The 14861-nt window shown below is 43.3% G+C and overlaps 1 protein-coding gene across 1 annotated transcript in view; it reads right to left on the minus strand.

Moving 5' to 3' along the window:
• Nucleotides 1-14861, minus strand: part of MMP24 (matrix metallopeptidase 24 (membrane-inserted)) — a 45464-nt gene that overhangs the window by 11529 nt on the left and 19074 nt on the right. Inside the window, exon 4 of the mRNA XM_010584038.1 lies at nt 7056-7217. Within this exon, the coding sequence (XP_010582340.1) occupies nt 7056-7217 (162 nt within the window). The remainder of the gene's footprint in view (nt 1-7055; nt 7218-14861) is intronic.

Consider the following 14861-nt stretch of genomic DNA (forward strand, 5'->3'; position numbering starts at 1 on the left):
ATCCTGATTGAAGTCTTGTCTCCTCTTGTGGTTATGCAGATTGCATTTTTATTTTTAATTGCTGCCTTTGCTTTGTCAGTGAGTGAGGGTGGACTTACAGCTAAAGGTGGAAGGTGATGCTACAGTTATGCACATGCAAAGAGCAGAGGAGCACACATACAACATGAAAATCCTTGGGTCCAAGTGCTAGGCAGGCAGAACTTGGTCTACAGTTAGGGGGATGGAAAGCAGAAGCACAGCCTGTCCATTGCTGAAGAAAGATGCTATCTTGTAAGACGTAAGCCACTTCAGAGCACAACCTGGCATGAAAGCAGAAAGAATAGAACCTATATAGTTTGCCTGTCATTAGTATTTCCAGAATCTCATCTCAGTAACCTGCCTCCAAAATAGATGGCTAAAGGCATGATATAACAGGTTTATCAGAAGCAGAGATGACTGTGTGAACAAAGACTTACTTAACAGATGCTGGCACCTTGGTATTTCTTACAGGAACTGATTACACCCACCAGTGATAATAACTAACCAGGCAGTATTGCACGCAAAGCACAGCATCTATCACTACGTTTCCAAGCAACTTCAGAGAATCAGTCAGAGCAAATCTCATTGAGAGAAAAATTAAGTGAGAGAGTCTATTGCATGGGTCTGCAGTTGGGTCTGAACTCAGTCACCTAGTTATTGCATGTGATCCCAGCACTGGAGCCAACCCACCCCTGGGGCTGAACCTGCACCCACTTCCACACAAGGAAGCAGGTAAGAAACCTCCTGGAGCTGGAAACTCTACGTTCTGGAGGGAAGCACCTTGCTGGGACTTTACAGATACTGTGTGGAGAAGAAGATTTTCTTCCTCTCTATCACAACCAAGGCAAAGAATGTCAGAAAGCTTTTGGGTCACAGCAGATCACCTTCAGAGTGTGACTTCCCGCCACTGGCACTTAGCCTCCTCCCTTCATGCTTCCTCTGTCGCAGACCATCTGAATACCAAGGTGACCTGTGAAGATAACACAGAGAGAGGAGGCATTTAGGAGCCACTGTGTCGATAGTTGAGGACAAAATATAATTGTACTGTCCTCCTGGCTATTGACAGAGTGTTCCCTCAACTGCACAACACCTGCCTGGAGGCTCACCATCTTGCATGGCTCAGCATCCATCACAGCCAGCTTTGCACGAGCCAGGTGGTTCTCCAAGCCTGCCAGTGCAGAAGATGCCCTTTGTTTCAGATCAGGGGAGATAACGATCCACCTGCAAACAAAGGCCTGTCTTTATCTTCTTAATATTCACTCCAAGAATAAAACTATCATCCAGACTACAGGCAGGCAGTTACACTTTTGAATAACGTACAGGAGATTTTTGGTTGTAAAAAGCTGAGCTGCCTGCATGTTTCTGCAGGACTGTACCAGCTGTCCAGGTACACAGGAAAGGCTTCTCAGTTTCAAATCAAAATGTATGATCCAAATGAGCCAGGGAGAGTGAAAAACCCACCTGGCTGCTCTGCAGACTCCAGGGCAGTGGAGAGAGATCCCTGTTCATATTAAATGAGCTAGCTGCCAACAAGCTACCTCAGGGATGAGAGATGGTCCATCCACAACAGCTCAGAGCTCAGGAAGGACTCATCTCCCTTGCTCGCTTGGGAAACCTGTCCACAGAGCACTTTGCACTTCTGGGGTTAGACATCAGCAGTGAAGTGAATTAGCCATTTCAGTTAGTTTGGGTATTCTTGCCACAGTGCGCTACAGTCTGCAGAACAAGCTCCAGCACCCACAGCATACCCAACAGTTGGGCAGTCAAGGCTGTCATGATCATCACTGGGTGGCAGGAAGGGTTTCTTGAGCCCTTCTCGCATAGACGTTCTCCTCTGAATGACCAACTGCCACCCAGGTGACAAAGCATTCACCTGGAAGACAAGCATCCATGGCCAAAATCCTCGCTCTCAGCCAAAGGGAATGCTCTCCTGGGATCTGTAATGAGGAGAGTCACCTTGCGGTTGGGTTCTCTGCTTTAGGTGCAAGAAAACTGGGTCCAAAGTTCCCAGGCTTAGGCAGGCAAATGATGAGAGTTTGGGGCTCTGCAAAATGCTCCAGCTGTCATGCTTGCAGCCTAGTTCCCCTCTGAAAAAACTTTAAGTCTGACATCTGCTCCACTGCAAAACAGAACATTTTTTTATACTCAGAAAGAACTGTAGGAGGAGAGAACTATTTCATGCCCAGCTGTAACATAAAGCAGTGGTTTCTCCATCAGCTGAGAAACCTCCCAAGAGACGTGGGCTCCCCCCCAGCTCGCCCTTTGTCAGGAGGCAGCTGATCAGTGTGATCAGCTCTCTCCTTTCACACCCAATGTGTGCAGCTCCAGGGCTGATGTGGGCATGGATGAGCCCCTGTGTCGTGGCAGAGTCCTCCAGGTGTCAGGTGGACCCCAAGAAGAGCACCAGGAACCAGGTGGTTGCTCCCTGCCTGTTTTTCAGAGGAATGGGAATGGAGAGCATACGGCAGGTGAGACTCGGTGGATGCACCAGAGGTGGAGTCTGGTATTTCCTGTTGGGGCCAACTGAGTCTCTGAACAGGAGGAAAGGTGCAAATGAAGGGACATGGCATAGAGAGAGAGTATGGTATCTCTGCAACGTGACAGAGATGTGGCAGCAGGGCACATCCCTCCAGCTCTCTTATTGCCGTGCATTTCCTTCCCCTGCCCTCCTATGAGCACAGCACCATGGGGCATGGATCCAAAAGTCCCAGATCATGCAGCTTCTGCAGATAAGGTCTTGGATGTTACTCTGTTCTCTTCCCACGCTCAAGAGGACATTATCAGAGAACAGTCCTATACCTAAGGTTTCCAGGTCCTGCATGACAGCGAAGCTTGGTCTGATGGTCCCACTTACAATGCAGTGTCACCATGTGCAGCATTTTGCATCAGGTTTTTCCGCTGTTTCATCACAAGTCATCTCACACATACATGTAGGTTACAAGCATCTGGGATTGCTCTATGGGCTGCCACTGGGAAAAGGTGAGGGAGGTTATGAAAGCCATGCTTGCTGCACAGCAGTAATGAGGCTGGCAGAAGGTGCTATTTGCTCATGGACACTGTGCCCTGCTGATCCCCTGTTCCTGGATGTCAGAGCTGGTGTTGTCTAGTTCTTTTGCCAGAGATTGGTGTGGTTTGATGACCACCCTGGGACCTCAGCCCTCATGGGATGCAACATGTACACTAACTGGGAGTTCTTCTCTTGAGCTGCAGAAAAGATGTGTGAGGTTGACACGTCCTCAGTGAAATCTGGGATGACCCAGATCCTTGAGGTTGTCTCCAGGCTTAATGATTTGGTCTATCTTTGAGTGATTATGAGACCTTTCCTTTGTGACCTCAGGCTTTGAAAGGGACCTGAAGGTAATGGTCTGGTTTACCAGTTCCAAGCATCTGTGTGGACATGAGTTTTTCCTGCACATCACGTCAACCCCTCTGCTCCCCAGGCATAGTGTCAGAAGAGTCACTTCTAACATGAGAGGCTGCTTCACAGCCTAGTGCAAAGGGATACTTAGAGCAGGACATGAAGAACAGAACCAGTGCTGAAGGATGATCAGTTCAGGCTGTGTGACAAGGCCATGGCTGAGTACGTCTCCTCTCTCCATCTGCACGGTAGCTGCATGCAGCCCTGACTTCAACACCAGCAAAATTAAAAGAGGCAGTCAACTTAACAGGAGATCCAAGGGACCTGCATAATAGTACTATTTACAGTTTAATTCCTTCTTGTGCATGCCACTTGTGACATGGGCACAGAATTACAGTGGGAGATATCCTTCTGAAAAAGACATGTAAAGAACAGTCATGATATTTCCCTCATTTTGTCAAGGAACATGCTACAAGAAGCACCTATCAGAAGATGGAAATACTGCTGACTTGTCTTATAGTCTACTCTGTCACACATGGCGAGCTGCTGGCCTTTTCATCATTAGCTCCTAAGTGGGAATACAATTTTAAACATTGACCTTATACTAACCAGCATGAAGCACAAACAAGAGCTCACAACACCTACTGTCTCTTCAGGTGAGTTCTGAAATAAATCCAGCAGAAAATACCTTAATAAATCAACAAATCATTATATGACAGATTTAAAATATTAGACATATTTCTTTTCTAATGGATAAACACAGATACAACATAAAAATACATTTGAAACACATCATTCTCAAAAGAAGGAGATAAAATGGACTTAAGCTTTAGTAGAGCCTCTGTTCTTTGTTCTAGCAACTTCAGTGGAATGAAAAATTGGAAGTTTTAATTGAATTTATTTTTAAAAAAGGATGCTAGAGGCAAGGCAGTGTCTGTGCCTTATTTTGCATTGTAGGTTCCTAAATAATATGTATTGAGCACATGCTGCTGCACTGTGGAGAATGCCAAAGCAGCAAGAAAGCAGGAGGTTTTGATTTTTGGACAGGTGCTCTGGTAGATGGGCTTTTGGCATTCCCAAGGCACAACAAAGCAGATTGGCACTGTGGAAATAAAACACGTTAGTTGAATGTTCCTGCTAAAGCTACAAGAAGGATACTTCAGCAGTCCCTTCTCAGCTGTAAGAAGCTCTGATGAAAGGATCTGTTCTCATATCTCCAGTTCCAGGGAGAAACACAGCCTGCATTTTCCATCTCCTCTTTATGAGCCATAAGAGTAAAACCTAGTTTTAAACTAAACTTTAGTTTTTGGACTGCAACTCTGTGCTAAGGGCAGAAATCTCTACCTGGGGAATCAAAGCTCCTACTGCAGAAGCTGCTCCTTCTTCTCCCTGCAGGACTAGTTATCTCTACAAACACCAATACCATCCCCAACCCACTCCAGTTCAAAGGCCTCAGAGAAGAGCCTTGCATGATTGCACGACAGTCAGCAAACTAATTCCTAATTACTACCTGCACCAGGTAGTAATTCATTCATATTGCTTTTTTTAAGCTGAGTTAAAATTTTAAGCATATTATATTGCATACAGAGAACCCTTAACATACTATGTGGCTAAAGTTTAATGTCATTACGTAAGTGAAAAATAAGTGGAAGTGTAGTGATGCTGCTGCCAAGCCATAGGCAGTACAGTACTGAGCTCTCTGCTCCATCATAGCTGTGCACAAGACGCCATACAGTGCTCTCACAAATTGTCAAGGCTCTGAGGACACTAATAGGTCTTAATGGCCCTGACCAGCATCACCTGGTACCTCCACCCCCACCCATGGGCCCAGGAGCCCCATTTCAGCTCAGGGTCCCTGCCCAAGCTGTGCTAGGGGAGTGCTGGTCCTCAACTCAGCCACAGCTGATACTGGCTTGAACCACAATGTGAAGAAGCATGGCTGTCAATTCCTTATCTGCTCCCTTTCCAAAAAGGTATCTGAAAACAGAGAAACCAGTAATTTTTCACTGTCAGCAATAAATTATTTTTTTTTCCTTTCTGATTAGTCAAAGTTCATGGGAACTAAATCAACATTTCAAAATAGAAACAGTGTAATGACATTTTAGTAGCTTTCAAAAATGAAAACTTAGGTTTATTAATTAATGAAAGTTTAATAACTACTACCCCAGCACTTTACTTCAAAACCATCCAGAGTCTCTGTTATGATGAGTATTTGAATATATACTATGTTAAAGTATGCATAATTAAATGATACCATAGGACAATTACCATACAGCTTCATCCTGGTAATGAACAATAAAGAGAAATCTTCAGCTGCACTAATGGGAAGAGCCAGTTCTCCCTGGGTGTACTTCAAGCCATCTTATTTTAAATGTTGGACCTTACTTGAATATCTGCCTTACACTGAGGATGAACTGCACTCTACAAATCCACACTTTTTCCCATTGCCCAGACAGGAGTCTGGGAAACTAGCCCAGAAAGAGATTTCTCTTCTTTAGGCATCTACACTTGAACAAATTAATCTCATTCCAGTCACAAAAAAAATATAATCAGACTCAAACAATTGACATACAGTTTAGACCTCTAAAGTCTTGCTATACTGCTTTAGAGTCTTATAGGTCTTGAAATAAATTCTGTTAGCAGTAATTTAAAATTCACTGGCAGATCACTGATGCAGACATTGACTAGTGTCAGGTCTGCCACTGATCCCAGCAGCAATCCCTTAGAAACACTGGCTTTCCCACTGACAACCATCTTGTAAGGTTTTTTTTTCAGGTCTAATTCATATATCTGACCTACTGGTACTAGGAGCTAATATTTGACTCCAGATATCAAGAAGCTGCAAATGTTGCACAGCTACATAGCATAGTTGCTCTATGCTACATTTATTTAGTAACCTCTCTGTCAAACTTGTACTTTCCTCAAAGAATGAAATCAGGGATGTTTGACTAAACCTGTTTCCATGGGCTGCCTCAGACTGTATCCATTAGCATCTTCTAGCTCAGCCTCCCCTTGACTGGGGCTCCTAAAACTTACATTTCCCTCTGCTCCCAGAGTCTCCTTCAGCCAAAAATTCTCTGAAAGTCTGGTGTCCATGATCCTGTCACATGGTACCACATCATCTCCAGCCCCTTTGTTTTCTCCCATAATCCCTCTGCCTCCTTTTCTCTTTTCCTTGAGCCCATATCTTTGTGGCACATTGTACAACAATGTTCAGCTGGAGATTAAAAGTGTTCCCTAAGCAGATCCAAGCCTTTTTTCCCCTACCTTCTATATATGAAGGAAAAAAATGAGTGCATAAATACTTTTTACCTTTCCTTGCTGTTCCATGTTCTTCACATTCTTCCTCTCTATTTGCACTGGCTGTTCCTAATAGACAAATCTTGGGTCCAGCAATTGCCTGTTTTTAGTACTCCTTGATATTGGGTACACAGTGAGGGACGGAGCAGCAGCAAGACGACAAAGATTTGGTTATCCTGACTTGTGCAAAGATATCACCACTGGGACAGTCATCTGATATTTGGCTGTGGATTGAGGGCTTTAAACGGTTCCTCATTCAGCTATGGCAGGAAATCCAGCCCACCAGCTGAAAGCATTTTGGGGGCTACCTGTCTGTGGCTGTAAAATACTCAATAGACTTGGGCTCAGTGTAAATAGATGAGTTGGTAGTGTTGCTCACCATAGATTTTCTGAATTCCTTGGAGGTCATCCTGGGGCAGTTTGAAGTTGTGTGTTTCCATGTACTGGTAGAAAGGAGCCATGATAGCACTGGGATCATTGGAGTGTTCCAGACCCAGCGCATGTCCCAGCTCATGGACTGCAACCAGAAAGAGATCATTCCCTGTGGAAGGAAGGCACAGCCAAATTAGTACACAGCCACAGCCTGACACAATCCCAAGCCCCACTTACACATAAAGCAAGAAGAAAATGCTTCGCTATCCTATTGCACAGCAGGTCACAGTGCCAGGGTCAGCTCCCAGAGATGGTTTTAGTCCTGAAAGTCTGTGCAGCTTTTACGTCATTGTCACAGAATGGGCAGGAAGCTCCTAGCCCATGACCACCCATGACCATGAGCACCCTCAGACCAGGTAAAACAGGCAGCTGCCTGGAGTGAAAGGATACCAACTGTAGAATCTTTTGTAGAGAGTTTACAGAAAATGGCCCACGAAATAGGCTGCTCTGATACCATTGCCTCTTCATATGAGTGCTGCCAGGAGAGATGAGAGCACTGCCAGTCTGCTCATCAACAAGGGTACATGGTGAGAAGGGAGCTTTGTCCCCCTTCTGGGTCCTCCAGTGCCGTGCTCTGATCTGACCTGAACCACTAAATCCTACAGGAGATCTGTAAGGCATCTGGCAAAGCAGGAGGAAGAACAGAGAAGAGCAGGGCTAACACCCACCGTAGCATATGTAGTACCTGGGACAACCCCATCTCCTCTAGCACAGGCTCCTCAACATGCTTTTACTTTGCTGGACTCCTGGCACTGCCATGTCTGTGGGAGGAGGTGAGTACAGGTAGCACCATCCTGCAGGAGGCAGAGCCACACAGGGAAAGGTTGGGTTGGATCCCAATGACGGGAGGGAGAAGGAGAAAGGAGGAAAGAAGGGACATGCTCCTGACAGGAAGAGAAAGTGCTGAGGAGCCCTGTCTGGTCCAGAAGCTGGTAGGAGTGTGAAGTAGGGGTACCTTCAACTCTATGTTACAGGCATACTCTCCTCTTCAGTCTCATGGATCTAGGACCCTCATCTCCTTGATCTAGTGTGGTCCCTGGATGTCCTACTCCGTGAGGGCACCTTGACATGGGAGGTGATATGACAGTGCTGTGTGAGGGATGAAGACACAGCCAACAAGGACAGATGTAAGTCTCTCCATGCCATTAAAATGCCTGAGCCCTCAATTCTGCCTGAATCGGGCTGCTTTGCTGGTTTTGGCAAGGCACAAACGAAGAGCACTCCAATCAGACACAGGAGAAAGCAGTTGGCAGTGGCAGCTCAGTGGCTGCTTTGCAGCTTCTCCAAACAGTGCATCTCTGTTCCCCACATCTCCAAACCGCACCTATCTTAGAGGTAACAAAATTCCGTACACCATGGCCAAGCTCTCCTTGGGACAGGGGTTGCAACAGTGATTCATGAAGAACTATCTCCACTTTTAAAATACTTATTACTTCACTGTTACCCATAAAAACGTGACAACATAGGTTCAAGTCTTCACAGCAGGGTGCTTTGCCAGCATCTCAAGATACCTGAAGTCAGTAACAAACAGTGCTCAAATAGTCATACACACCACACCAAAACGGTTAAATTGTCTAAACATTTGAGCTGGAGGGTGTAAGCACCTGAATAGGGAAGACATGGTAAAATATACAAGTGCATTTCAAATAAATGTTCAAATACAATTGTCCAAAAACATATGTGGGCTAAAATTTAGCCATATATGTATTTAAAATTCCAGAATTTCTGTATTTGCAAAATCCAAATGGGGACTTAATAATTTTTTCTCAACTGTTGCTGAAAAATCTGGTGTGTGCAGAACAAGTCAATAAAATGTCCAGCAGCATAGTATAAAATGCATTAAGTAGTTTCATGGTAAAGTTTGGAGGACTGATCACTCTTCGTGGATTTTCAAAAACACTCAAGCTTAGAAGAAGCACCCAGTTTTCAAAAGGGATTCAAAGACTCAAAATCATGTTGGAAATCAAGTAGACTTACTCTCCTATATCACTTAAATGCTCATAAAAGCATAATTTTCATTGCTACCACAAATACTCACACATCAAAGTCTGTAAGAAGAGTCTCATGAAAGTCAGCTCTGTACTGAGTGACTTCTACCACTGACTCATGGGCTGTGCCTGTGCTAAATACTTGGAGACTTTTTCTATCACCAGTTTGGTGGCATTTTCCTCCTTGCTGAAGTATCCAGAGAGTCTTTGTACTGATACCATGTCTAGAACTTGTCTCTATGTAAGTCTACACATAAATCTATGTAAGTTATTTGCCCCTATGTGCTAAACCATTATCAGAAGCATAAGATCAGACACTATCTTAATTTACATTAGTTTTAAATAGCCTTCAATCACTTGTTTCTGCCCAAAACAAATGCCAGCCCACTTTACAGCTGGAAAACAGAATCACACAGACTCACAGAATGGCTGAAGTTGGAAGGCACCTCTGGAGATTGTCTAGTCCAACTCCCCAGCTCAAGACAGGTCAAGTAAAGCAGGTTGTCCAGGATTGTGTCCAGTCAGGTTTTGAATTTCAAGTTTCTTGTATTAGGAAGCCCTGTACATAGCACTCCAGATGTGCTGAGTAGAAAGGAAGGACGGATCATCTCCCTTGACTAGCTGGCAATGGTCTTCCTAATGCAGGCCTGGATGCTGTTGGCTGCCTGTGCTGCAAGGGCACACTGCTGACTCATGTTCAACTTGGTGTCAACCAGGACACCCAGGTCCTTCTCTGCAAAGCTGCTTTCCAGTCTGTCGGCCACCAACAAAGCCCAGGTGCAGGGCTTTGCATTTCTCTTTGCTCAACTTCATTAAATTCCTGTCAGCCCATTTCTCCAGCCTCTTGAGCTCTCTCTGAATAACAGCATCACTATTTAGTATATCAACCACTCCTCCAAATTTTGTATCATTGAACTTGCTGAGGGTGCACTCTGCTGCATCACTGAGGTTGTTCGTGAAGCTTTAAACAGTACTGACCTCAGTATCATCCCCTCTGACACATATCCTGAACTCTACCATCTCATGGTTACTGCAGCCAAGGATGCTACTCATCTTTACGCTACCCACCAGTTCTTCCTTTTTAAGTATCAGGTCCAGCAGATCACCTGTCTTTGTTGGTTCCTTGATCACTAGTAAGACAGCTAGGACGAGATCTGAGACGATCAGCAAGTCCAGAAAGATGAAGGCTCATACTTGAGGAAGTATGTCAACAACCATGGTGGTCAGGCCGACCAGCTCTTCTACTATTGAACAGAAACACCCCTTCTCCTAGTTATCCTGATGCAATACCTATCCCTGGAAATACAGACAACTGTGGAAAACAGCTGCTACTGTCCAGTTTTAAAACACCATTTTGACTGACAGCGGTGTGCAAGGATGCCACAGAGCATGGAAAATTTTGGCTGGGGACCTCTGCTTCCTTGCATCTAGAGATAAGGGACTCGCTAAGAAATGAACCTTCCCAGTTCTAGCACAGCCACAGATGGAGTGGAAAAGCTATCCTCCTAAGGGAGGATACATCGCTAGGAGGCCACTCAAACTGGAGTTTGAAGCGATTTGCTGGGAGGTGATGGCTGGAGCAGATGAAGGGGAGGTAAAGAGAATTTCTAGGAAATGAAGCGACTTTCACAGAAAGTAGGACAAGAAGCTCCTCTTCGTTCTCAACAAATACTCTGATTCTCAATGCTGCAGTTGCTTCTCACCTCAAAGCCTTTGCTGAAAGGCAGTAGAATGGCACTAGCCGAAATAGCTCCCCCTCCTGCTCCCTGCTCTGGACAAAGATTTCTCACCACTGTTTCATCCCCTCACCTTATTGTTCTAGCCTCCTCCCAGACACATCCATAGTTCTCTTCCTTCCAGCATGCCCATGTCAGCTGCCTTCTCCACCCTGCTCTATTCTATGAGGGTCCCGAGTCTGAAAGCAGCTAAGTCATTCTCAGAGAGCAAGTGGACAGCATGCATTTCCTGGGAAGAGGAGACAGGAGAAAAAAGTCTAAGACCATTTTGTAAGCACAGAGTGCTTGAAAACCCAGCTCTGGATTCATCATCCTATTTCTCTCGAGGGGTCAGTTTACATCAATAACGTTGTTAAGCAAGAGGATCCTTTTTTTTTTTTTTTTTTTTTGTAAATGGGAGTTTCATAGCATGAAAGAACAGAGTTAGTTTTCTTTTCAAAGGGTGGGCTAGGATTTGCTCTGAAAAGAAAACATCAAGGTATGAAAACACTGCCTGACAGTGTACTTATCTCCTCCCACTGCCCTTAGCTTGGAGCTGTTTTGGCTCTTTGTGTACTGTCACCCACTGCTGTTTGGCTGCCATTTGGAAACTGTCCACTCAGCTGATCTGCAGGACTCTCGAAAGAAGCCTGTACCTCTCAAATTGTTTCTGTTAGTTCTTGAACATGCAGCAAGATCTCTGACCTTCATGTTCTCCACAGTTCTTGTCTGAACAGCACTCTTAATACCCATCCTCTTGGAGCAAGATTCAGAAGGGAGAACTAATAGCCTAGCTTGATACATTGCTACTCATACAGAAACAAGGTCAGGCAATCAGATAAAGCTCCTTTAATTTCCTCTTCAACCCCCTCCCCAAAGACCAATACCAAGTAACAAGTAAAACTTGTATTCACTGTATACCAGCCACCTGGGTAAGACAGTAGGGTGAAGAAGGGACTGACTACCCTTGCTTTGTATTTGCAGGGAAAGGTCCCAAGAGAAATCCAACAATTTTTGCTCATTTGCACCATCTGTACAAAATAAAGAGATCTGGTCAGAGACCTGCCTGAGCTTTCTCCTCCCCATTTCTCAGGAGGCATCCAAAAGTCCACCAATAAGCACCAGAGAAAGGATGACCCTGTAAAAACTGGGGGTAGTTTTGCAAGTTGGTTCATTGAGTGAAATAGTTTGACCTGCTATTTTAAAACATAAAAAACCACAGGTAATTTAGCTTTAAAGTTGCTGATGTATTTTCCTTACCAAAACAATGTTATCACTAGAGAAAGTTATAATTGAGGGCACACCTATAACAACATAAAAGCATCGCCCACCATCATGTCAAACCAGGTGAATACACTGCTCATCTTACATTCAGTTTAATAGCTCTATACTCCCCACACACAACACCAGACAGAATACACACAACTTGAAACATACTTTTTAGTTGAATTTTCTTAATTAAAAGTAATCTAAATTTGTGTTCAGAATAAACCTCCTGTTAGCTGCTATACTCCTAACTGAGCTAACTTAAGATAAATTGCAACATAATCACACATCAAAACCAGGTCTTTGGTTAAGCACTCTCGAATTGTTTAAAATATACTATCTTTCCTGCAGAGATAAGAAACACAAGGTTTTATTGCAACAACACAGAGAACACTGTAGTCACAGATAAACAGATTTATCTATGATCTTCCTTCTAGTCATATACTCCATCACTCATACTTCGATTTTCAACTTCAGCTGGAAAAATGGCTGTTAAATCAGGTAACAGACATCTTGAGAAAGGTTTTTCTTTGTGAAATTGCTAGCACATGCCTTCTTGTACAGTGTCACTTTAATTATGAAAATCCGTATCAAACCCTTTTCTTTAATTGGCTAAGTAACTCATTGCATAATAGGGTATCCAATTGCTGTAGGTCAACAAAAACACTCATTTAAATGCCGTCAGTTTACAGTAATAGGTCACAGGGATACTATTATGGCAATGTTGTGATATTACTATCAGTATTCATCCCTGATCATGACAGCTGTATATATAGCTGTAATGAGTGTAGGTAGACTCTGACAAGTGGCTAGCCCAGTGGAGTGTAAATCCAGGACAGAGCTTCTAAGACAACAGAAGTACAAATAATATTGCATATCTGATTAGTAATAGAAAAGCAACTGTGAATCTCTGATCTTTGTCATATTAGTTTTATACTTTATGAACTGTACCATGCTAATACATCTACATACTGCAGTTTACTCAGACATGATTAAAAAGACATATGAAGGTTATATTTTGAAATTTTATTAAAGTAAGAATGATACTGAAGAAGTCAGATAATTTGTTGTGACAATAGCATGCCTAGGCTAATTACAAAAAAGACTGTGAACTAAACATACTTTAAATACACTAAAATTATCCATTCCACTCCAATAGCCATGTAGAGACAATTGTTTTCCAAGCACAACTTAAAGAAGCTTTAGGGCTACTCTAAGCTATGCCTTGGTTCTTGCATCTTCAGACCTGGTAGGTCTGAACCATCAAACAGAAGAACATGTGATTTGTCTGTACTCCTCCATTCACCTCCACAACATGCTCTGCTCAAGAAAAGCTTTGCAATCTTCTGAAAACCCCAAAGAAGTGGCAATACTGCTCTTCCATTTATTTGCACCAAATGAGATGTGGAAAGCAGCTTTTCTATCTAGAAAGGAAGAAAATACATGTTAAAAAGAAATATAGGTTTCATTTTCCTCATAAACTATTATTGTTGTAAATGTAGCAATGAATATGATGCATGTTAAGGACTTCATGAAAACTCTCAAGAGTGTCTTTAAACAGCTTCACTGGAGAAAGAAGAATGAGTGATATGCAGTCTTAACAGAAATCGTACTACAGCCATATTAACAAACTGATCGCCATGAGATCAAATGACTGCAGAAGGACAAAGAACCGCATTATGTTACCAATCATCATGAAAGATAGGTAGTTTGCCTTATTGTCCCTGAAAGGCAGTTGTGCAAACTACGTCTGTCACTTGTGTTACAGACCTGGTTAATGTTGCAAGCTGTGCTTTATCTGACATAGCACAGATGGCACTATGAGAACAATCTCCTGTAGAAATTCAAAGGAAAAATAAAATATTTTTCTGGAATTGAGAGACCAAAACTGACTGAGTGATGTGGAGGCAACAGTGGGCAACCAGAGAGAGGGGGAAGTTGTGACTGCTTCAGCTGGCTCAGCAGCCTGACATTCAATGGAATAAGAGTGTTCTGGTGAAAAAATTTCCCATGTCCTTCACAAGTGTAGGTTGTAATTCAATAAGCAATTCAATACAAAAGAATTACCAATCCCAAAATGAAAACTCATATTTGCCTATATTAGCATATCATTCCCTAATTTGGTAGAACAGATGGTAAAGAAAAGAAAAATACTCATAAAAACATGGAAAATGTAGATATAACTTTCATTCCATCAGTCTTGAAAAGAAGCTACGCTGGTGGTTTTATTTTTTTAAAAGTATTTAAATACAGCATGGTCTACAGACAGAGTTTTGTACTTGACCCAGCTGTGGAACAACCAGAACGTAACTACAAACAAACAAACAAACGAACAAAAACCCCAAGGATTTTAAAACAGTTAGAAAGCTGGCCCAGTATATTCAAAACAGGTAAACATGTCCTGGTATAGGCAGTGTGGGTACAAACCAGTTTGTGCTATTTGGGATTCTTTTTTACCAGTCAGTTTCAAATTATATTCAACTCCTGGTGCTGACAACAGAGAAAGTGCTGTTCTGGAAGCTATGAGAGTAGCTCTTTGCCATAAAGAGGGTGTTTTCTACCTAGGACAGGAGACTTACTGTCTTTGTCCTCCCCTGACACAGAAGGTTTCTGATGGGGCTGTAAAGACTGAGGAGGACTGAGAAGTAAGAGAACTGGGATGTAAGAGACATTCCCCCCTCAAAGTGGTATTCTTGGTGGATTTGGGTAGAGAAGGCAATACTAGATAAATTGTCTTCAAATCTTCCTTCAGAAAGGGGGGGGGGGGGGGGGAGGGGATTAAAA

This window comes from Haliaeetus leucocephalus, unplaced genomic scaffold (genome assembly GCF_000737465.1).
Source record: "Haliaeetus leucocephalus isolate CR32 unplaced genomic scaffold, Haliaeetus_leucocephalus-4.0 Scaffold933, whole genome shotgun sequence".
NCBI lineage: Eukaryota > Metazoa > Chordata > Aves > Accipitriformes > Accipitridae > Haliaeetus > Haliaeetus leucocephalus.